This window comes from Bombyx mori, chromosome 23 (genome assembly GCF_030269925.1).
Source record: "Bombyx mori chromosome 23, ASM3026992v2".
NCBI lineage: Eukaryota > Metazoa > Arthropoda > Insecta > Lepidoptera > Bombycidae > Bombyx > Bombyx mori.
Genome location: NC_085129.1, coordinates 15,171,490 through 15,195,070, shown reverse-complemented (window position 1 = coordinate 15,195,070; position 23,581 = coordinate 15,171,490). Strand labels below are relative to the sequence as shown.

Sequence of the window (23,581 nt, the reverse complement as noted above, 5' to 3'; positions counted from 1 at the left end):
GCTGATGCGGCTGTCCGGGCAGTCGCACCGGCCCAGCCGTGCCTCGGGGGGGCAGCGCGGGGGCGCGGGGGGACACCTGTGCATGGGGATCCGGGCGAGGCTCGTCGACATCATCGCGCTCCTGGGCCGCGTGTAAATGTAAACACACTCACTCAGTAACTTAACTTATGGTATAAAAGTACGCAATTAATACTGAATGCTCACAGTTGACAGCTACAAAATTTCCCTCTATCCAAAAAAACATCTATTTCAAAATGTTGCTAAGATCTATGTTTAGAACGCGGTTATTAGATATTTTAATGAAAGCCTAAAACACAAAACGGTTAGGCAAGTTAAACCACTAGTGAAAAAATGGTTGTTAACATTGAACTATATGGGCACAGAGAACTTATTTAATTAAAAGCAAGAAATAGCAGTAGACTTATTAGTTTTGTATTTTTTTGTAATTTTTTTCTTATTAATTTATTTATGTCTACGCTCCCCACACATGTGTAATTATTTGATGTGTTATTTTTATTACTCAACTTTTTTTTATTATATGTCAAATCTTGTAACGCATGTTTTTGAGTGTAATAATTATTAATAATAGTGAAGTCGTTTTGAGGTCGATTATACACCTAGTAAATCGTATTTTGGTCCTCACGATACAGGCTATGCCTGGTGTGAGGATCATTGGTTAATATTATATTGTTGATACCATCTGCGTAATCTCTCAATTTGTTAAATATGCAAATAGTATTCTAGGTCATGATTTAAGAGTTTAGGTAGTAAATAAATTATTATTATTTATATTTATTTAAAATCTTATTAATTACATAATATTCTTTAAAAAAGATATTAAAAATACAATTTTTAAAAAACACTATATAAAAATAGATTGCCGCTGATGGCGGTGTCTACGGCACAAGCTACCAGTGGTTAGGACTCCAAGTGAGAAACCTCCTCACAATGCGTGCAGTATCGAGGATATGCGTGCAGCTTCGATCAACAATAGTAACTAGATTTCGGGTCGGCGCAAACATCCGTCTCGTTAAATAACAGCGCACTTGAAATGTGAGCTCTTATTTTGTTTAGTTCACTTCAGACACAGCCAATGTCAACCCCTCTCACAATGCCGCAGTGTGTATTCAAAAGTTGCAAAAAATGCCCGAAAAAGCAATTTAACGGCCGGAGTATCTTACTTTCGGTAAGTACATGAAGTATACGTTATATTTTAAGCTTTAAACTAATAAATAATATTAAATTTTAAACAAAATTACCGATTTTTAACCACCGCTACAAATGTTGGCCAAGGCTCGCCAACACTTGGACAAAATTTTTGTTTAACAGAAAAGTAAATGCATGGAGTAGATTTGTGTTGTAATAATTTTAAAAAATTGGTTAGCAGTACTTCAAAATTGGTTAGTTAAAATTGGTTAATTCTGCTTTTGTGTCTGTTTGTTGGATTCTCATTGGATACTTAGCTTTCCTTTTTTATTTTAGCTTTCCTAGCAATCACGTGTGCAGAATGGATCTCGATTGTCGCCAGAGAAAGAAGAGATTACTTTTATAAGCCAGCTAAGAACTCCACTCATTGACACTAGACATCTTTGTCTTCCGTGTTCACGGCTACTGAAACGTGGCCGAAGCATTGTAATAAAAATATCGCGCTTAAAACCGTTTAAACGTTGTTTTATTATATGTACTAGTCGCGAAAACATAAAAATATACTATAAAAATATCTATTACACAAAACGTAACGCTAATAAAATAATAAGTAATGTATACCAACAAACATAAATCCTCAAAACATAAAAAGTAAACAACTAAAACTTTTACTTTTATTCATATAATAAATTATTTTAGTGTTCAACGCGACTCCGTTACCTCCTGTAGTAAATAGAAATTGAAATTTCAAGAAGCAAAAATAAATAAAACAAAACGATGTTAGTTCTCAAAGCTATAACGGGAAAAAATACTTTATTTGTTGCCACATAAGGTTCATTTAACATTAAAGGTTGTTTAACATATGCCTTTTCATTTGTAAGTGACAGGAGTAATTTATTGCTTGGTGACGAATGATCGTAAGTATTAGATAATGTTTTGGAGATTTGGAACTTTATTACTAGGTGGCATAGTTGTAATTAGTTTGAACTTAAAACTGCTTCAAAACTTTTTTCTCCGTTTGTTGTAAACCAACCTAGCCTATGTATGTGTATATTCACGCGGACAGTTTTTGCTTCGATTTTGTACGTGTCCCTTTATCTAGTTACAATTGTTGATCGAAGGCGTGCAGTATCGAGGATATATTATTATTATAGTTGTTCACGACAGGTCACGGGCGTCAGTATCAGATACTCACGAATCATAGGGCGGTTGATAGTGTGCGCGCAGACGATCCCGCTCGGCGTGCAGCGCCCGCGCCGCCCGCTCCAGGCGCAGGGAGCGCGCCGTCAGCGGAGACTCCGCCCCTTCAGACCCCGCGGCCACCCCGCCCAGCGACACCGCGCTCTCCTCGCACAGCTGCAACTGGAACGGCCGCGGTACCACAAGTGAGCATCGATCGATCTCGTACTTATGTCATGTCGGTACAGAACTGTAGCAATCCTTATCAGAGACAGTTTATGTACTTAAATATGCAATTTGAAATGTCCGTGTGACTGGCTAGTGAGCGCGGTGCTGTATATTGTGTTAAGCGACTTCACCGGGAGATCTCATCAAGTTGGAAACAATATAATATACAATGCTACTTCTACACAATGTTACTTGTACGTGGCCGCACACAAAGCTAGCTACAGGGGGTTCGACAAAAGGCAGTGCAGTGCTTCACGCGGCGGAACACGCACGCGTTCTTTATTGCAAACAGAGGTATGTGTACGGTCAATCTGAGGGTAAGCTGACTTACAGTGCACTGGCTACGACACACGCACACACACACACACACACACAGAGCAGTAAGCGGTAAGTAGTAATGTCAGTACGTAGAGCGGGGTGTGGTCCCGACGCACCTGGCTGGCGGGCAGGCTGTCGGCGGCGGGGGGAGGGGGCGGCGCGCGGTAGTGCGCGGGGGACATCGCCGCCGGCGCCTGCGGGGGGAGGGGGGACAGGCTTCACTACCGCTGCGGGTACCATTGCGGGCGCGGCACGGGCCGACACGCAAATGGACAGCTCGCACACGTGACGTGCGTTACATTGTCGACTGAGTCTAGAGCTGGCTGTGCCAACAGCTGTTGTGTTCGTTAATGTCCGTGTTTGTAAACTATTTTTTCTCTACCTATTTTGATAGCCTCGATTTTAAGCTATTTTAGCTTCTCCTTGACATGTAGGTGAGCTCACGGGGCTGAAACCGGAGTGGTGCTAACACTGGCCCTAGCAAGAGCCGTGCTTCGCAGAATCTACCACCGGATCGGAAATGCGACCCACTAAGAAGATCCGGCGAGAAACTCAGTGGGCTGTGTCTATGGGCTAGTTTACTCGTCGAGTCCTTCGTCGCAAGCGACAAGTTCGGCGAGGACGGTGACCGGTTTGTAAACATAAAACCTAAACGTTTATATGAGTCTGTAGGTCACCGTACGCCGACTGTGATGCGACGGTCATTCTCTGTTCAATAGTTCAGGACTTAGTAGATCAAGTTCCAACGAGGTGAAACCACTTTAACATATTGTACAAGTAATGTTATTTATTGACTAGCTTCTGTTTTATTATAGAACGCGCCCCACGTTAGTTCGAATGAACAGTGTAAGAGGGCGCGAGGTCCGAATACTCACGGTGTGGAACTTGTGGTGCGGCGCGAGGTGGGGGCGCGAGGGGGAGGCGGCGGGCGGGGGAGAGTCGCTGCGGCGCGACACCACGTTCATGTGCTCGTAGCTGCCGACCTGCGGGGGGCGCGGGAAGTCCGACTTTTAACTAACATTTTGATGGTCTGTCTATCGATCAGAAGATACAAGCGCCAGATCGACACCGACTGCTGCGTCGTTACAACGATTTCCAATTGGGAGATACAGGAGAGGATTCTCACCCTGGACTCCAGCTCTTCAGCGCGCGCTTCAGTACTTTGCTTCTCCTCCTGTATGAGCCTTATCTCGGTGTTGATGGCGTCGAGCTGCTCCTGCAGCATGAGCGCCAGGGCCGCGGCGTCCGTGTGTCCGCCCTCCACGCCGCCGTCGGATTCATCGTTCTGATAATCATCGAATATATTGAATTATACGAGAAGTAACCACAGTTTTACTTTACTTTGCTCACGAGCTTCGGCATCATGGTGCATTCCTGTCGTCTGATAATGAAGCCTTATTCATGAACCAAATGTTCTATGGGTGAATTATGAGCCACCTCGGTACTTATCGACCATCGCTTCAAGTCCTTAGTCCTAGGGAAAATGTTGAACTCGTTAGGACTTGATGACAGTCCTCCTAGCCCGCGGGACGAGAGGGCCGGTGCCGCCGTAACTACATAACAATAGTTCACAAATGCCTTCCACGGTGAAGGAATAACATTGTGTAATAAAATCAAATCAGCAAATATGCTAATTTGCTTACTGGTGGTAGGACGTGTTGTGAGTCCGCACGGGTAGATACCACCAACCTGCCTATATCTACCACGAAGCAGTAATGCGATTCGGTTTGAAGGGCGGGACATCCTTTGTATTACAAACTGTAAGACTTTGATCGCATGTCTCAAGAGACTGACCACTCAAAATTAGACGGGCCGTGAGGTCATCCACCACACTTAAGAACAATTACTGATTATGACGAGACACTGGGACCCACCTCCGCGTCGCTGGAGACGTCGAACTGTTGCTGTACGTTGGCCAGCACGTGCGCCTGCTGCAGCTTCTCCCAGGAGCCGTCCAGCTGGAAGCCAAGCAATACGTACAGCCGAGCCGAGTGGCAACCCTACTCACATTCGTGACCACCGACAAAGAGGTTGATGCTATTTTGCACCATTAATTGATTGTATGAAGGATGTCAATTCTGATTTCCTAATTAATTGGATTTGAATACGTTTATTGATTAAAATTTAAAATAAGCAATTCGTAGAGTCATTAAAAAAAAAATATGTATTTAGAAATTAATATTATACTTAGATACAATGTAATCGTTAGTAATATAATACAGATTGATTGATGATTGATATCATAATAAACAATGACGTCATCATTCATGACATACAAACATATAAAACTTTCTTTGACGGAAACGAGACAAAACATACGCTCTAAATACTACAGAAAAACTATAATCCCTAAGACTGCAAGCCGAACCAATGTATTTATTTACATTATATCCTAATTGTTCAGTTTTAGAATTAGTTTAGACTTTATTCAACTGCCAATTATACTAGACCTAAGTTATTATAATCTTTCGTTATTGGGCGGGTAGCCATCACAGAACATAAGATATTTGACAGACGCCTGAATCTCGTTTACGACATTTTCAAGACAAGCTTGCATATATACAAGTTCGCGGCGTCAGTCGGTCGCGGCGTCGGTTTACCGAGCAATATCACCCGCTCGGTGGAAGATCTTCCCTTAGTCGTGTAACTCATCATTTTATTATACTCAGCCATATACTCACGAAAAACTATAATCCTAAAGAGTGCAAGCCGCATCTATCTATTTATTTACCTTATATCCTAAGCATTTTAGAATTAGTATTAATAAACACGACCTTATTCAACTGCCTAATTATACTATAGTAAAATTATTTTGCCCGTGCAGTTTGGGTCATAAATAATCGGAGCGGTGAAGCGAATATTTCGCTCTCTCTTCCACTCAAGAGTCTTATGGACGGGCATAGTGATGCGCATTATTATTTTCGATAAGCGTTATCGATAGTGTATTTAGATTTGTCATTTTGTGGGTTAGTGATAAAAATGAAAGTAAAAATCACTAATCGAACACTTACACCACAACACTTTGTAACTTTTCGGGATCTATTTTCATTTCAGTGAAAATTTTTAGCACATTGTTGATAACAACACGTGCAAATATTACTTAGAATAAATTCTACCGTTTTGGTACAAAACAAAGGAGTAGCCATTGTGTCACTAAAGAAATTCAGAGAGCGAATGCATAAAAACACATTTCTCTTTGACATATGTACTATAATTTGCAGGTAAGTACAACAAATGACTCGTAATATAACAATGTCTCACCACCCTTGGTATATCGCCCTGCCACCGTGTACTAGCCTTCGGTGACTCATTTGTTTTTATTGATAATGACGTTGCGCCCGTGCAACATGCTCAGCGCCCTAGCCGGGCTATGTTTTATGACCCAAACTGCAGCGACAAAATAATTCTACTATAGACCTAATTAACGATGATCGTTCGTTACCTTGGCTCCGAAGAGTCCCTGGGGCGGCTGCGGGGCGCCGGGGGACAGGGAGCGGGTGAGCGCGTCCGTCTGCTGTATGTTAAACGCTATCTCTTGTTCCAGCATTTGTCGCTTCAGCTGGAATTAACATCCCGTGTCGGGCATCGAATGAAGTCGCTAAGCTGCATATCACTCGAGCACGCGCAAGCTCAGAGAGTTTCAAACTTACAAGGAAGGCCGTGAGCGACTCCGACTTTTTGAAACACCAGATATGAGTATGCCTTCAAAATCGGGCTAGGATTGTGGAAATGAACAAACCCACAAAAATAACAAAAGACTTAGATCATTTTTTATTGCTTAGATGCGTGGACGAGCTCACGGCCCACGTGGTGTTAAGCAGTTACCAGAGCCCATAGACATCTACAACGGAAATGCCGCCTCCCACCTTGAGTATAAGTTCTAAAGTCTACGTATACAACGGCTGCCCCACCTTTCAAGCCGAAACGCATTACTGCTTCACTGCAGAAATGTGCAGGATGGCAGCCCTAGGGCCAGGGTCACATGGTCCACACTGCACCTACTTACTCACTGACAAGTAGCAATAGCTACAATAACAACTTGAATTGCCTGAATATGTGTTCTCATTACTTGTTCAGTCTCCATTCTCCACTTGGCCAGTTCCTTGAGGATCTCCTGCTTCTCCGCCATCAGCTCGTCGGCGTACTTTCTAGTCTTCTCCAGCTCCTGGGTGAGGGCGTTCTTCTCGTCCAACGCATGCATCCGTTCTTTCAAGTGGACTTGTAATCTGGAAGATAAATGTAGGATTTATTTTGATGTACTCCTGGCTGTGTGCAGTGAGGGTGCGGGGTACGGGGCGCGGTACCTGTCGTTTGACTCGGAGAGCAGCTTGTCGACGGTGGCCGACAGTCTCGTGTTGTGCTCCTCGTTCATGCGGAGGCGCTGGTTGAGGCGCACCAGCTCCGCGTTCTTCTCCTCGACACTGGCCTCCAGCCGCTGGATCCTGTCCTCGGCCGAGCCGTGGCGCTCCTGCGCCTGCGAGGGAAGTTTCTTTAAATTATTTCGTAAGCTGTACTTGCCATTCCGAATTCGTGGTTTATTTATATTCTTAGCGAATCTATGAGGGTTTATTGACTCGGACAGCGTCCAGATCCGCAGGGTTCTCATTTGTTCGTTCAGCGTGAACGAAAGCCGACCCGCAAAACTAAGGCAAATAAAGTGCTCCGTGGCTACGAGAAAACTTAGCCATTTGTCGGCACCAATATAAGCATAGGCAGGCAGCGGCTTGACTCTGCCCCTGGCACTGCTGAAGTCTATGGGCGACGGTAACCACTCACCATGCATGAGGTGGGTCATATGCTCGTCTGCCTACACGGGCAAAAAAAAAAGCATCATGGCACTAGAAGAAAAATCGGCATTTGACAAACCAGATAAATCAGGACGTCCCTTGGTTACGTGAGGACGTAACCAAGGGACGTCCTGATTTAGCGGTATATTTTAGAACTTATAGAGCCAGTCTTACTGAAAGAAGCAACTTCGCTAGTTTCTAGAAACTAACGTATTGATTTTTTTTATTGCTTAAATAGGTGGACGAGCTCACAGCCCACCTGGTGTTAACTGGTCACTGGAGCCCATAGACATCTACAACGTAAATGCGCCACCAACCTTGAGATATAAGTTCTAAGGTCTCAGTATAGTTACAACGGCTGCACTACCCTTCAAACCGAAACGCATTACTGCTTCACGGCAGAAATAGGCGGTGTGGTGATACCTACTCGCGCAGACTCACAAGAGGTCCTACCACCAGTTAAAAATTTACCATTTGCCGAGTCCCGGCTGTACGAGCGCACGACTCGCCTTATCGATCTGTTCGATTTAGTTTTGATTTGACAAAACTAAATCGAACAGAGCTGTGAATACGTTCTTTAACTGTAATTTAGAACTACAACAAAACAAATTCTACTTACAATTTAAAAACCCATATAAAATTATTTCCTCAATTAGTTTGGACATTTCACAAATCACGCAAGATCGTCCGACCCAATTTAGGGCTACCTTATGTTATGGGTACCAGAGACTGACATTGATACGTTTAAATATATAAATAATAAATATCCAGACAGAAATGAGCAGACAAACCTGTTCGTAATACGAATGTTTGTCCGATGTGGGAGGGAATCGAACCCACCACCCACGGCGCAATAGTCAGGGTCGCTGTTTACTGCGCCATTAAGTCAGTCTAAACTGTCTACTGTACCGGCACGCTATGAAGGCCGTTTTGACGTTTGTCCACTCATGAAGTGTCGTATTAATTAGTAATTACATTTGAAGGAGCAAATGCTGTTCGTTATTGTCAATAGTGACGTGCAGTTAGTCATATAATTTATCGAATGTATTATTTTAGGACACAACATTTATTTATTACAATATTTTAATTAGGGTCCCGGTGTCGCTGGGGCTCCGGCTGCACGACCCCACGTTGTGTCTGCGGGCCCCGCCGCTAACAGCAGACGAGTCGCGAGCCCGTCCACTCATCGAGATCAAGTTTATTTCACTCAAATGCTCAACACACTTGTTGAAGTTTCTGATATATTCAATCCCTCACCAGTTATTACAAAATACCAGTATTGAGAATGAGAATACTCATGTTTTTAATACGTTTTTGTTAGCTTCATACGTATGTTAGTATGTAACGGAATCTTTGAACATGATTTTGACCCCTTCAAAACGTCGGATTAACTCGAAATTGGGCATATTAAGGACTGATGACAATTCAATATTTTAAACAGTTTGATCCGCTATCCTTACTAGGATAATCAGGATTAGCGATTTTTTGTTTTCCTGAGACCCGGAGTGTCTGCGTCAAGACCAAAACAGGAAACTACTCTCTACTAGGTGCGCCGATCACCTATTTCTCGGATAAGTTTTGAAAAATTGGAAAAGAACATTTGTAAATATTGAAATACAAATAAAAAATTAAAAATAAATAATAGTTTAAAAAAACAAAAACAAAAACGCTTTTATAGAAAATCCAACTAAAAAATAGAAAATAAATTTTAATAAATTTAATTTAAAAATAGTGTAAGAAAAAATTATTTTATTGTACAACAAAGCGTGGGGTGCTTTTCGGGATATTATCAAAATAACCCTTCTACTCATTTCTGTTCATCAAATATTTGTAACTATTGATAGCAAGCACTCTACGCTTTTGTTACAATAAAATCATTTTCTCGGCAGCAGAGGTCACGACAAACCTGGCTCAGGGCTTCCATTCTGGCTTTGAGCTGCTCTTCCATTTCCGGCAGCGAGGACATCTGGGCGAGCTTCTGCGTGGACAACTCCAGTTTCTCCTCGATGGCGGCTATCTTCTCCTCCTGGAGCTGTGGACGGTAGGGACCCGTGAGCGCGGGTCAGGACCCCCCCTCGGCCCGAGGGCCACACGTGATGACCTACATGCTCTAGTGAGGCTATGTGAGGCTACATGTCTGCTGTTACTGGTTATGTGGGAGATGTTAGTCACATATGATACGACTTCCTCTTGTGAAAGTTACTGACCACGTTGCTTCCCGACGTTTTTAGGGTCAGATAAAAACAGCAAGTGACAACTTCTATATATACGAAAGAAAATTCAGTCGTAGTCACGAAAAACAAATTATAATTATCCGACAGCCAACCTGTTTAGTACAATCTATACTAATATATAAATCTATAGTTTTTACGGATGTTCCATTATAACTTCTGAACCATGCATCCGATTGACTTGAAACTTGGTATCCATGTAGAAAATACATGTACTTAATGTATAGGCTAATATTTATATGAGTGTTGGACTTCCTACACCAGTTGTGGGGGCGTTAATGATGAGAATCTTTGTGGAGGTGAGAAATAATAATGTTAATTTTAAATGGCCAGCGAAGCAGACGGGTACAGCTAGTTTCTAATAAAAATGCCACTCTCAAATATCCAAGTAATCTCTAGTTCACTCTTCTTTGCGGTAGGCAGCGGCTTGGTTCTGCCCTTGGCATTGCTGAAGTCCATAGGCGACGGTAACCACTCACCATCAGGTGGGCCGTATTGCTCGTCTGCCTACAAGGGCAATAAAAAAAAATCTTAATCTAAACAACATTATAGCTCATCAAGACGATTCCATCTCCAAGTACCTTAAGCTGCGCCTGTTTGTGCTGCAGCTCTTGCTCCAGCTTCTCGTTGAGGTCGTGCAGTGAGGTCGACTCGCGCTGGGCGTTAAGGTACCTCTTCTCTAAAGTTGTTATTCGCTCCTCCTGGATAGAACGTTCCACAAGTTAAAACATTAAATAGACAAGGAGGCATCAAAATTACGCTTTTTTTTGGACTATCAAATCACTTGTTTACCTTTCTTTCTGTAGTTGCTACGTATGACCACTGTATTTTTTAACGTTCTCGATAGCGTAAAAGTCAACTAAAGTTTATTACGGAGTTGCAACGTTTGCCGCTAGGGGCGCTGTTCCAACTGCCTACAGATTTGAGTTAACTTTTACGCTATCGAGAACGTTAAAAACTCGCACTAAGCACACAGTTCCTGGAGTACTTGTTTTTTTATTTATTTTTTTATTGCTTAGATAGGTGGATGAGCTCACAGCCCACTTGGTGATAAGTGGTTACTGGAACCCATAGACATCTACGACGTAAATGCGCCACCCACTTTGAGATATAAGGTCTCAGTATAGTTACAACGGCTGCCCTACCCTTCAAACCGAAACGCATTACTGCTTCACGGCAGAAATAGGCAGGGCGGTGGTACCTACCCGCGCGGACTCACAAGAGGTCCTACCGCCAGTAAGAAGGTTTCACATCAAGGTTACCTGGTCCTCTTTCTGGGCGACGTTCTCGCGCAGGTCGCGCTGCAGCTTCACGCACTCCTCCTGTTTCTTGACGAGCTCCTTCTCCCCTTTGGACAGTCTCTCCTCGAGTTCAGACACTTTGTTGTTCAGCTCCGCGACGCGACGCTGCCACGAACTGAGTTCGGCGGACTGGAACATTACGGAAGTTGACAGATGAACTAATATGAAAAATAAAATTAACAATATCGAAAAAAAAAACATTATTTGGCACAAATACCAGATGATTAGTTTGTAAATAAAATTATCAAGAAAATCTTTTTAAACAAAACAAGTTCACGATTGTATCCCATCTTGAAGTGAATTTAATTTAATTACATAAATCATTAGTCCATATAATTTCCATTCATTATCTTAAAAATCTCACCTGGTTGTTAATGAACCAGATTTTCTTGGGAAGCACTGTGGCTTTTCGGATGACGGTATCGAGAGAACTTCTCCAGTTCTCGAAGAACAGAGATTATATTTTGTGTAATTTGGATAATGGATAGACAGTCTATGGTTGTTTTTTTGTTACTTTAAATGTGAGTGTTAGTATGTGAGTTGAGAGTTGTGAAGCGGCTACTACTGTTATGCTTACAAAGCGCTAAGTTTAGATCTAGTCTACGGGAACGTGAACATTTTATTTTATCTACGAACACCCACAGAATTGCAGTAAAAAGTGGGTGTCTTCAATTTGAAACGCAAGCCATTAACGACTACAACTAACCGACCAGTGTGTTTAGTGCGAGTTTTTTAACGTTCTCGATAGCGTAAAAGTTACCTGAAATTAGTATGCAGCTGAAACAGTGCCCCTAGCGGCAAACATAGGCAAACGTTCCAACTCCATACAAATTATTTCCATAAAAATTTACTTAACTTTTACGCTATCGAGAACGTTAAAAAACTCGCACTAAGCACATAGGATTTCGAACAGTTTAACTATAAAATTTGCGAATAACTATTTATATAATAATACTCTTCATTAAACATCCGAATCCATTGAATAAATAGCTAAAAGCAGTTAGCAACAAACGATTTATGTCCCGCTATAAAATGGCGTTCGCTAGATAACATTACAGAATGTCAAAATAAAAGTTTGACGGTTAAATGTTGATGATCACAATTTTGGATTGTTAATTGGATTATTGATATGTTTGCATAATCGAAGCAGCGATATTTAATAACATTTCATAAGACGGCGACAGGATGTTAGCAGCTCGAAATTATTGTTAATGGCTTAGTTACGTATCTTGATAGCGAACGTAATCTCGATGGACAAAGAACATACTTCTAGAAAACAAAATCTGTTAGGGAGCATTTAAGTATCAATTTACTGGTAATTTAAGCGGTGTTGTAGTAAAGAGTTGATCTCTTAAGAAATTACTTGAACACTAACAGAAAAAAAACATCATTTTTTTCAGCAGATTTAAAATCGTTATATGTTAGATGTTATCTACAAAGTCATTATTGAGTTTTACTTTTTAAAATGGCCATATAGCAAAACCTAATTATATTGAAGTTAATCTTAAGTCATAAGTCGTCGAGCTCCAAGCTCTATTATTGTAACCAGAGCAGATGATATAACTTATTTAATTCATAGTCATAGAGATCGCTATCGCGACACGTAACCGCGGCAAGTTAGATACAGTATAAGTTACACATTCTCAGCTTGCTTGTGTCAGTATTATCAGTCTAACCTGTTTGGCGACCGTGTTTTGTAGATCAGTGATTTTCCGGCAGCTTTCCGTTTCGCCGTTCACTGTTTGTTCCTGCGTCGACCATCAAATGATTCAGAGATAGTTTAATATAGATTCTTTTTTTTTTTGGTTTTACTCAATCATATCATTGTAGTCATATTGTGTCTGTCTTTGTAGTAGATTTTTATTAAATTAAATCTATAGCCAATTAAAATAAGCGTAATTGAGTAAAATCCATAACAATAATATAGAACATACCATCATTTGGAGACAAGAATATTCTAGTTCAAATAAGGTTAATCATTCAATGCTTGTGATTTGGAGCAGATTGCTTTGCGGGCCCCCTGGTTATCATTTGATCTCAAGGCGATCTCAGCCGTCCTCCTCGACATGAGAATCTTAACATTTTTACGGTCTCAAATGAGGGAACATCCTTTATCTCTAGCTAACACCGATCACTATACATCTAAATGTGCGCTTTAAAATCACGATTAAAAAAAGCTCTGCCTATTTTAATATTAAAAAAGGTGTTTTATTTGACAACAGATTATCGTTTTTTTTTGTTTAGTATCTTTCGGCGAGCTTTAATGTTTACAAGAAAACAATTATCACAGTTAATTTTTTTATAATAAAAAGTCGTTATATCGAGGGGTGCAAGATTACTTGAACTAAGCGACATTTCGCCTACTGTGGAACATTTATCTTTGTAATTAAATGTGCGTTTTATTTGGCATTAGCATCAACAGTTCGATGTTTTTAAATGAATTTCAATTAAGTTTACTCCATTCAAATAGCTGAAGAAGTTTTTTGTTACGATTTTTATCAAAAATTTTATCTTCTCTTTATTAGGCTTCTCCTGTAAAGTTACAAAAATGTTGCTTAAACTAAATAGTCTTTCAACCCCTCGATATATTCATCAGAGATTATGGATGTGCTCGTCCGAAGACTGGGCCAGGACTGGACACCAGTGACAACTAAATATGTCAAGGACTCAATAGGAGCATCTGATAAGCCAACCCGACGATAAGTTGTCAAAGTACAAACTTCAAGAAACTACATTCATTTTAAAACGCACATATACACTTGTAACACATTAAAAGCAGTTTGTGTCGTTCATGTCACTAACATTGTCCACATTACTGTCAGTCTTTAACTATCATTAACAAAAGTCCCGATATGCGTTACAATAAATAGAGAACATAGTGAAACGTTCCCCGTATCGAACCTGTTACCTCTTGAACGAGACCCACGAAACGATAGGGATCAAGAGGGTAATAATCAACAACAAATATTATATTACGTTTTTATAGTTCGAACAGTGTGCTTAGTGCGAGTTTTTTTAACTTCTCGATCGCGTAAAAGTTCGCGTCCCTAGCGGAAAACGAAGGGAAGCTGTTCCAGCTCCATACAAATGTGAGTTAACTTTTACGTCATCGAGAACGTTAACGTACTCGCACTTGGCAAAGTGATAACACAACAGACGCGTTACAAGTGTTGTTCAATTCAAATTATTTACATTTACGTTTCGTTAGTGTTTACTGTTACTGTTTCGAACAAGTGTAATACGTAATTTAGACCGAATGATTATTTTATAAAACGTTTTCTAACGCATTCTATCATGCTATCAGATTAATTTATCACACAAATAATGTATCGTAGTGTATAGCTTAGCACATTTCTCCCACAGCCGATCCGTGCTCGACGGCCAGCGGAAGGATATTTATTACACTGAACATCAATAAAATAGAATGTAACTTATAGAAAAGCATTTAATCTCTCAGTTTAATTCGTGATAACGACATTGTCACTGAAATTTTTTTAGTACTTTAACGAAGCTGCTTTAAAAAATAAAACTTTAAGCACAGTATTACTATATAATTGATTCGAAATTATTAATTTGTTCCAATTTTTTTTATTGCCCTTGTAGGCAGACGAGCCACATACGGCCCACCTGATGGTGAGTGGTTACCGTCGCCCATGGACTTCAGCAATGCCAGGGGCATAGCCAAGCCGCTGCCTACCGCTCATGTTCCTCAGGCTAATCTTATTGTTGCGTGATTTCGTTACATTATACAACGGAATTCTTCGTGACAACTGATCTGTCAGCGTCCGAGTCGTGGTAGACCCCGGCGCTCGTGTTGCCCGCGGGCACTCTCACCTTAGTCTGCGGCTGCTCGCCATTCTGGTCGGGGGAGCCGGTCGGCGCGGTCCCGTTCTCCTTCGGCTTCTCGCTGTCCTGCGCGCTCGACGACTTGTACTGCTGCAACTGTTGAGGGCGCGATACAGGAGAGAACTCTGTACTATTTTTTGTTTTAATCGTGGCATTTTAATAAACGCTCTCTTTTAAGAGTGCATTTTTCATTCAATCCTCGCTATTCCTTTGGAACTTCTAAGTATGAGAAGAAATACTGGTTCGTTCTGTTTTCCGACTGTCCCGTCATATAACAGGAAAGAAGAAACTTAGTTGGTAAGTTCCTAGCTGTTGCAGCATCATAATTGGAGAGACCTAAGTACATGTCACACTGCGTGATGTGCTGCTTCGAAGTGCTAGAACATCGCGTCGGAAGTCGGGGGGACGGGATTCAGTTTCAGAAACAACAGCGCTCCGGCGGTACTAAAGCAGGCGGTTGAGTATATATATATTTGCCGTATAGGCAGACGATCATAAGGCCCACCTGATGGTGAGTGGTTACCATCGCTCATGGACATTAGCAACGCCAGGGGCAAAGCCAAGCCGCTGCCTATAGTTAAGTACTATAATAAATACCGTTTAATATCTTACTTCTTCTTTGGTTAACGCCAATTCTTCCTCTAAGGCTGTATTCCTCTCTAACGCGACGCGTAGTCGTTCTCGAACCTGGAATTTTTATAAATCATCCATTCAGCCACCAGCCTCCATTCATTATTTTAAATAAGGTACGAGCCAAACACACATTTGCTGAAAGTGAAGTTCCATACAAAAAACGGAGATATACTCCATCTGCTAATCGAATTACTTCTGTTATCATTGCAAATGTACTCCTACATTGTGCTCAATACAGTTTGGTACTTGCACGAGTCTTAGTGTGTTCAGCTGAGCAAATAAATATCGTTTTCCATTTTAAGATTATCTCATCGTTTCGGCTTTTAACGCGGTATCCTTACGAACGAAATGGAACCAATGGGATACGAATTTAGCTATAAATTGAATTGATAAGAAATCTAACCTTTTCGTCTAAAGCTTTGTGATGTTCGAATAAGCTCTTGAGAGCTTTGAGCACCTCCACCTCTGACGAGACCCCGGACTGTGCCGCCGCCTGCCTCTTCACCACCGTCATGCGCAACGAGCGCTCGTGTCGCGACACCAGACATTCTAGATGCTCTAGCAGTAACTGGAAATAACAATGATACGATAATAGTTTGATGGACTTTTTTAACGCTGTAGTTGGCTAGATGCGCGGAAATGCTATTAACGTATAGTAAGTAATCTACATAATGTAAATATATATGAGGCCGTTAGCGCAAAAGTGGCCTAAACTTACGTATGGAGGCAATTAGGTTTAAATTTTAGTAGGCAAAAAAAAAAACATACAAAAATATTGTTTTGCAAAAATAATGTTTACAAAGCTATCTGTTATCTATGGGCGAAACTATGGATAGGCCGGTTTTGCATCAAAATTTATTGTATTTTAAATAAATTCCAATATACATATAAGATTGAATATGAAAAATTGTGGGTTAGACCACTTTTGCGCCGATGGCCTCATATATAAGAATATTTGTAATGTATGTTGTAATGGTAGTAACGCTAGATGTAGGGGACGCGGAGCATTCAACATAGCGAACTTTGGCGCGATTTGTCGCCAGCATTGGATATCTACAGGGTGATGATAATGATGATATTGAGGTGGTCAGTCGAGACTGCCTAAATATAAATCAACGCAAATGATGTCCTTTGAGTCTTTTGATCGGAGTCTCTCAATCTCGGATTGGATTCTCTAACCCTCAAATCGAAGTTTATGATCACTTTTGTTGTTCGATTAAGGAGGTAATCGACAATTATGACAATGAATGTTCGCAACTTGTATTTATGCAAGCTTATCTCGAATGACACAGCGCGTATCAGTTATCTGTCAAATATCCAATGTTCTAGATAGTTACCGCTACCTACGAATAGACTTATTATTTATTCGTAGACCGCTACAAACCTTGTCCACCTTGAATGTAAAATTCGGAACTTTACGCAAAATGGTAATAACGTGAAATTCACGAAAATGTCTATTCGCTAGTCCGTACTTACCCTGGTATTGTTTCTCTCCGCTTTGAGCTCGGAGATCTCTTCTTCCCTCTCTAGGAGCTGTTCTCGCGCTTGATTCAACTCCTTCGTGAGGGCCGCGAACTCCTGGTGACAACAGAACAAAGAAGTGTAAGGTTTGTTGTAAAATAATTAATTTTGTTAATGTTAAGGCAATTTTCGGATTGCCAAATAGCAACACTGTTGGTGGGAGCAATTACAGTAGTGGGGACGTGACATAATAAAAAAGGCGGTAGTCTGAAAAAACGGGACAGAAATCAGTGTATTCGGTAGTGAGCAGATGTCAAAAGATTGTAAAAGTGGAGTTTCAAATAAAGCAATGCAAAATTAAGTAAACTACTGCAATCTGTGTATTATTTCCTGACTGTTGGAAGTGGACTCTTATATCTCAGAAGTGAGATCGACTCACGTAAGTACATTCTTGAGTTTCTTATTAATTTTCCGCGATTATTTAGTTCGCAAAAAAAAAAAAAAGAGAAAATGAATTAAGAACCGCGCTGACTACGAAGGTAGTTTCAAAGCTTAGCACGGAATAAAGTATTATACGGAATAATTGCTGCGTCTTCTGCCGTATCTACTATTTTAATTCAGAAAAACTGCGAACTAAAATGTATCTGATGTTATGGTTATGTCACATGTTTCAATTTAACTCAACGTTCAAATGTTTGTTGAGCTTCAACCATGAATTTAATGCATAAAGCATAACTAGTTACGAAATTTATATACAATTTATATACATAGTTATCATTCTACAAATTTTTGCTCTCATGGTAGGTTCGTCGATAAAACGCTGCATAAGCTTTTCATTGATATTTTCGTTTGGGGTAGGTGAAATAATTTTGATATGGGTGCGATAACTGAGAGTTTATAGAAAAACAATTGTTCTCTCTCTACCATTTTAGTATAGGTTGAACGTTGTTCATATTATTCACGTTCAATTTAAAATAACATTTTGCAACGTCTGCAAGTTCCAGAACATGAATAGACGATCGTCGTTTGATGACACACTCGCGCAGCCGTAAAGGACGCAGAGGCGAAGCAGGTCCGAGCCGATCTCGCACTCGCGGCCGCAGCTCTCGCACGTGCAGCCGGGCCTGGGAGCTGGAACTATACCATGAACGTATCCAGCGACTAGAACAAGAACTGCAGCAAGAGCGGGAGACTGTACGGCGATGCGAGAGAAATACACGGCTCTCTTCAACCGAGAGGCCACGTGCGACCTCGCTTCGTGCAGCTACCGAGGCGCGCCGGAGTGACGATGGGCAGCATGCAATAGTCAACCATGAACGTCGGGCAACACATATCAGGTCACGTAGTCCTTCCTTTTCTACCAATGATGTTGTCAAAATAATAGTCTATTAAGCACGGTCCCGAATCTCAACCGTTACCGCAGAACACAACAATGATTAATGAAAATATAGATCACAAGAATATTCTTTAAAGTTTTGACTCTTCTGTTAAAAATCAGCGAATAGATGTGTGGCTGAAAAAGGTTAATGAATGTGCGTTGGTTTATGGTTGGGACGATAGGACCACCATACACTTTTCACTACAAAAAACTTCAAGGACTGTCCAAGTTGTGGTTCGAGAGTTTAAATACGATCTTACGTGGCAATAGGGGCAAGATAAATTATAAACGCGTTTCCTCACGAAAAAATTATGGCCAGTGCTTAGAAGACATGTTGCGACGAAGAAGCAAGCTTAATGAGCTCATAGATGAGTACTACTATAAAAAACTGTCTCTGTTAAACCTATGTGGTATTCCTGGTAAGCGACATGGAAACCTGTTTTAATCAGGAAGGGGGTTCCTCAACCGAATTCGGTGCGGTCTCTAAAAGCTCTAGTGCAAAATTTACCGAAAACGTTTATCTTAACGATATTGTCTTTGAGTCGTGTCACACATAGAATAGAGAACATTCAAAACAATAGCCCAACTATCATGAAAGACTGTGGTTATAAGCTAATATAGTCCTCGAGGAGTATACCTTTTCATCTCGAGATTGATGACTTTCGTGCTAGTGTTATGTAGGTTAGGTGATAACCAGCTGTTGGATAATTCTTCGTTAATCGATCATTATGGAAATTCCGCTACTTCACGGTTTTTAAGCATGGAGTCTGAACTGTCTCACTTAGATTTGTATAAGAACTGAGCAGCTGAAATAGTTAAGATCTTATGTAGAGTATCTGAAGAATATTTTGAGATACCTAGTTATAAATCAAGTTCAGTCAGTCAGTACATCTCCGATCGTAAAAGCTTTAGATCGTTATAAAGTAGTCCCTGAGTTTGAGGGACTGGGAAATAAGCATAAAAATACTGTTAATTTGATTTAATACAGCCATGGGTACATATCGCGTCATCTGAACTTTTGTCTTTAAATCTTCAAAAAAATAATATACATTCATTTGTAAATTTAAAGTAATCGTTATCGTTGAGATATCATTATTTATCAGAAAATAATAATGAAGGGTTGTTATAAACCTGTACATAACGTTGTTTTGTAATAAATGAATGATTAAATAATACAAATATATAACTGAATTGATGAAGCACTTACGCTACAGAATTATTCTTTCTTTGTTTACAGGTCAGGAGCGAGAATTGATCGGTTCGCACCTCGACCAGAATGAGAATTGAGTGGTTCAAGACAAGGCAGGAAATAAATACTACAGCTGAGAATTGATTGGTTCAGCTTGTGTATTTCATAAAGTCCTTGAGAATTGATTAGTTCAAAGCAAGACAGGAAATACTACAGCTGAGAATTGATTGATTCGGTTTGTGTATTTCATAAAGTCCTTGAGAATTGATTGGTTCAAGGCAAGACAGGAAATACTACAGCTGAGAATTGATTGGTTCAGTTTGTGTATTTCATAAAGTCCTTGAGAATTGATTAGTTCAAAGCAAGACAGGAAATACTACAGCTGAGAATTGATTGATTCGGTTTGTGTATTTCATAAAGTCCTTGAGAATTGATTGGTTCAAGGCACACATTAACTGAGAATTGACTGGTCATGGCAGTTTCACGACTGAGAATTGACTGGTCATGGCAGTTTCACGACTGAGAATTGACTGGTCATGGCAGTTTCACGACTGAGAATTGACTGGTCATGGCAGTTTCACGACTGAGAATTGACTGGTCATGGCAGTTTCACGACTGAGAATTGACTGGTCATGGCAGTTTCACGACTGAGAATTGACTGGTCATGGCAGTTTCACGACTGAGAATTGACTCGTTTGAAGGAAGTTTTACAATTGAAAATTGTTTATTTCAAGGGAATTTTGATATGTATAGCTTTTAAGAAGTATTTTATTTCACTGAAAATGTATTGGATCTCAAGTGCCACAAATTTTTTTTTTATGTTTTTGATTATTATCTATAATTTACTGTTAAATTTCCCTTGGCACCAACAAAGGCACGCTTCTTTGAAGGGACACCTGACGAGTAAATATTGGCCTAATGTAAGGTTACCACCTGGGTCATGTATGGGGACATACATGGTGTCAGGACGGTCGAATGTAAGGTTTGTTGTAAAATAATTAATTTTGTTAATGTTAAGGCAATTTTCGGATTGCCAAATAGCAACACTGTTGGTGGGAGCAATTACAGTAGTGGGGACGTGACATAATAAAAAAGGCGGTAGTCTGAAAAAACGGGACAGAAATCAGTGTATTCGGTAGTGAGCAGATGTCAAAAGATTGTAAAAGTGGAGTTTCAAATAAAGCAATGCAAAATTAAGTAAACTACTGCAATCTGTGTATTATTTCCTGACTGTTGGAAGTGGACTCTTATAGAAGTTAGAATGTTTACCATAGTACATGGAAAACAGCCATATCAGGACTACGGCCAGTTCATTGCCAACTCAAAATATAATAATTTTTTTCTATTTATTGCACCTTAATACCATAACTTTGTCAGTCTAAAGATTACCTCGACCGATATATCAAGATTATTGGCATCTTAATAATTTAGACAACATTGTCATGAAGGTATTTTGTGATTAAAATCGCATTTTAAAGTTAAATCTCACGTTTTTTTCTTTTCATTTTACAATTTGCGACAAGACTAGAACCATGTTTGTCGTCAGTGCCTACAGATATTGTACAAGCGACTGATTATAATCAACGAACAACTTATTCATATAAGAAGTTTTAATCATATCTACGAATCGGCACCATGTAGACATAACATATCGGCTTAAATACAGTTTCGATGCACAGAGCTGGAACTGTCAGCAAAGTTGGCACCGGAAGAGGTCAGCGCATTGCCGCAAAATGAAACAACGAAATCTGCTCACATTTTGTCATGCGTGAAATGCGGGTCCGAAAAATCATAATAAAACAAAATCATTATTAAATTATCAGTAACGAGACTCGGATAACATTGAAAATGCACGCATTGCTTTTTGAGAGGCCTTCGTAATGATGTAGATTTCGATTTGAAACTCGATAATTATCTGAAGGTGGGTGACGGGATTTACGTTGTAGATTTTTTTTAAATTTTTTTTATTGCCTTTGTAGGCAGACGAGCATGGCCCACCTGATGGTAAGTAAAGCAGTAATGCGTTTCGGTTTGTGGGGCAGCCGTTGTAACTATACTCAGACCTTATAACATTATATCTCAAGGTGGTTGGTGCATTTACGTTGTAGATGTCTATGGGCTCCGGTAACCACTTAACATCAAGTGGGCCGTGAGCTCGTCCACATATCTAAGCAATAAAAAAAAACGAAATACATTTAAAAGAGTACAATGTGTATAAATATTTATGTATCTATTAATAAGTTGCAAATGTATTATTTCAGCCTTTTTGAGCGTAACTTGAGTTATGATCAAGCGAAGGTACTCTCACTATTGGAAGTTTAACTTAAACTTCAACATTAGCAATGTCTAGACGGCGTTAAGCAAGATAAAAAATCAATAAGTCAGCTTTAAATCCGAACCGCATTATGAATATCCTCCTCAAGCTTTGAAAGTTGTTAAAGCGTTTCTCTAAAAGCGTCTGCGTTAAGAGGTTAAAGCATTATGTAAATCTCTTTTCAAAGGATTATTCTCTAGGTTTTGTGACGTCGGTCCAGAAGTTCTACGTTCTGATTCACAGCCGTCCGTGTCCGCTTCAAGGTTCTACGTTAAATGGTCACATTAGAGTATATTCTGCAGAGGTTTTTATTTGTATTTTAATCTATTTGTGACTTAGTCAATACAGTACAGCCCCGGTACAGTTCTGCGAATGTGCCAGGAAGTGATCCTATACCTCTAAAATGTATGTTAGGTTGCTATTTTTTATGAGATGTTGCTAAGAAATACAGAAGATAAATATAGTTTGAACGAATGTGTTTCATTGTTCATCAAAAAAATCCTACGACTATGCTATTGAAGCATTGAATGTTAAGACTTAAAAACAAATACGTACCTTTTAGCTGAAACAAGTCCTGAGAACTAAGCGATCATACCGTTTGTATATTGATGTGCGTTCGGATTGAAGTTTGGAAAGTTAGGACAGTTATACAATACAGTTTGGAGTTGAACCTCTTATACTGCATGCTAACTGCATTAGTGAGAACTAAGCTCCCAGCATTTTGTATGCAAACAGTTTGCAATTAATATAATGACAATCAAAACGGGAGATTGTACGGTATAGCTAGTTATAATAATGTCTAAGGCTCGCGAAAATCGAAGATAATTAATGTTATGGTTTGTTCAGCGGGCGGCTACTTACTACGTACACACGTTGCTATAAACAGAACTATGGGTATGCAACTGCAGCCTTCTCAACCTAATAATATTCCTTTTATGTATTGCATATTGTGTTCATATCAGTATCGCTAACAAATTCTCTAGCTTCAATAACCTCGGATTCACTTTTTAATTATTTACTTTTTATTGCTTATATGGGTGGGCGAGCTCACAGCCCACCTGGTGTTACCTACCCGCGCGGACTCACAAGAGGTCCTACCACCAATAATTACGCAAATTATATTTTTTCGGATTTCATTTTAATTACACGAAGTTATTCTTTCACCGTGGAAGTCAATCGTGAGCATTTGTTGAAAACGTATTTCATTAGAAAAATTGGTACTGATTAACCGATTATCGTGTATACTTACAAGTCTGTCTGGGTTTGTACTACCCACCTGCACATGACAGGCAATATGTTTGCAGGGTGGGATAGTCGTTATTTTAATTTAGGGCAGCGGAATTAGCATTGTGGTGTCTGCGGACTACCGTCTATTACCGGGAGGACGTATATTCATTCGCCCGCCTACAAATAAAAATAACAGGGTGGCAACGTAAACTGATACCCGATATCTGTTATTGTCCTAATTCCATTTGAGTTTATTGGTCAGGTTTTGAATCGAGCGGGTAAATTGCACCCCATCCTTACGACTAGGGATGGGTAAACAATGGGTTTACTTGGATAATACAAT

At 40.2% G+C, this 23,581-nt stretch overlaps 1 protein-coding gene and 1 long non-coding RNA gene across 13 annotated transcripts in view; one reads left to right on the top strand and one right to left on the bottom strand.

Annotated features, from left to right (window-relative positions):
• Positions 1 to 23,581, bottom strand: part of LOC101746727 (liprin-alpha-1) — a 107,976-nt gene that overhangs the window by 10,632 nt on the left and 73,763 nt on the right. For 4 of the 12 annotated variants that reach the window (XM_038019448.2, XM_062675279.1, XM_062675278.1 and 1 more), the window contains exons 2-17: positions 17,146 to 17,247; positions 16,073 to 16,237; positions 15,649 to 15,723; positions 15,025 to 15,132; positions 12,867 to 12,938; positions 11,152 to 11,319; positions 10,471 to 10,590; positions 9,565 to 9,690; positions 7,176 to 7,360; positions 6,941 to 7,097; positions 6,314 to 6,430; positions 4,746 to 4,829; positions 3,998 to 4,156; positions 3,747 to 3,878; positions 2,961 to 3,065; positions 2,342 to 2,508 (exon numbers count right to left, since the gene is read on the bottom strand). In XM_038019448.2, coding sequence (XP_037875376.1) covers positions 2,342 to 2,508; positions 2,961 to 3,065; positions 3,747 to 3,878; positions 3,998 to 4,156; positions 4,746 to 4,829; positions 6,314 to 6,430; positions 6,941 to 7,097; positions 7,176 to 7,360; positions 9,565 to 9,690; positions 10,471 to 10,590; positions 11,152 to 11,319; positions 12,867 to 12,938; positions 15,025 to 15,132; positions 15,649 to 15,723; positions 16,073 to 16,237; positions 17,146 to 17,247 — 2,042 coding nt within the window. The remainder of the gene's footprint in view (positions 1 to 2,341; positions 2,509 to 2,960; positions 3,066 to 3,746; positions 3,879 to 3,997; positions 4,157 to 4,745; positions 4,830 to 6,313; positions 6,431 to 6,940; positions 7,098 to 7,175; positions 7,361 to 9,564; positions 9,691 to 10,470; positions 10,591 to 11,151; positions 11,320 to 12,866; positions 12,939 to 15,024; positions 15,133 to 15,648; positions 15,724 to 16,072; positions 16,238 to 17,145; positions 17,248 to 23,581) is intronic. The other 8 variants (XM_062675283.1, XM_062675282.1, XM_062675280.1 and 5 more) reach the window with 8 other exon arrangements.
• Positions 979 to 1,665, top strand: LOC134201111 (uncharacterized). The gene is made up of 2 exons (XR_009976301.1): positions 979 to 1,186; positions 1,483 to 1,665. It is a non-coding gene; the product is annotated as an uncharacterized LOC134201111 (long non-coding RNA).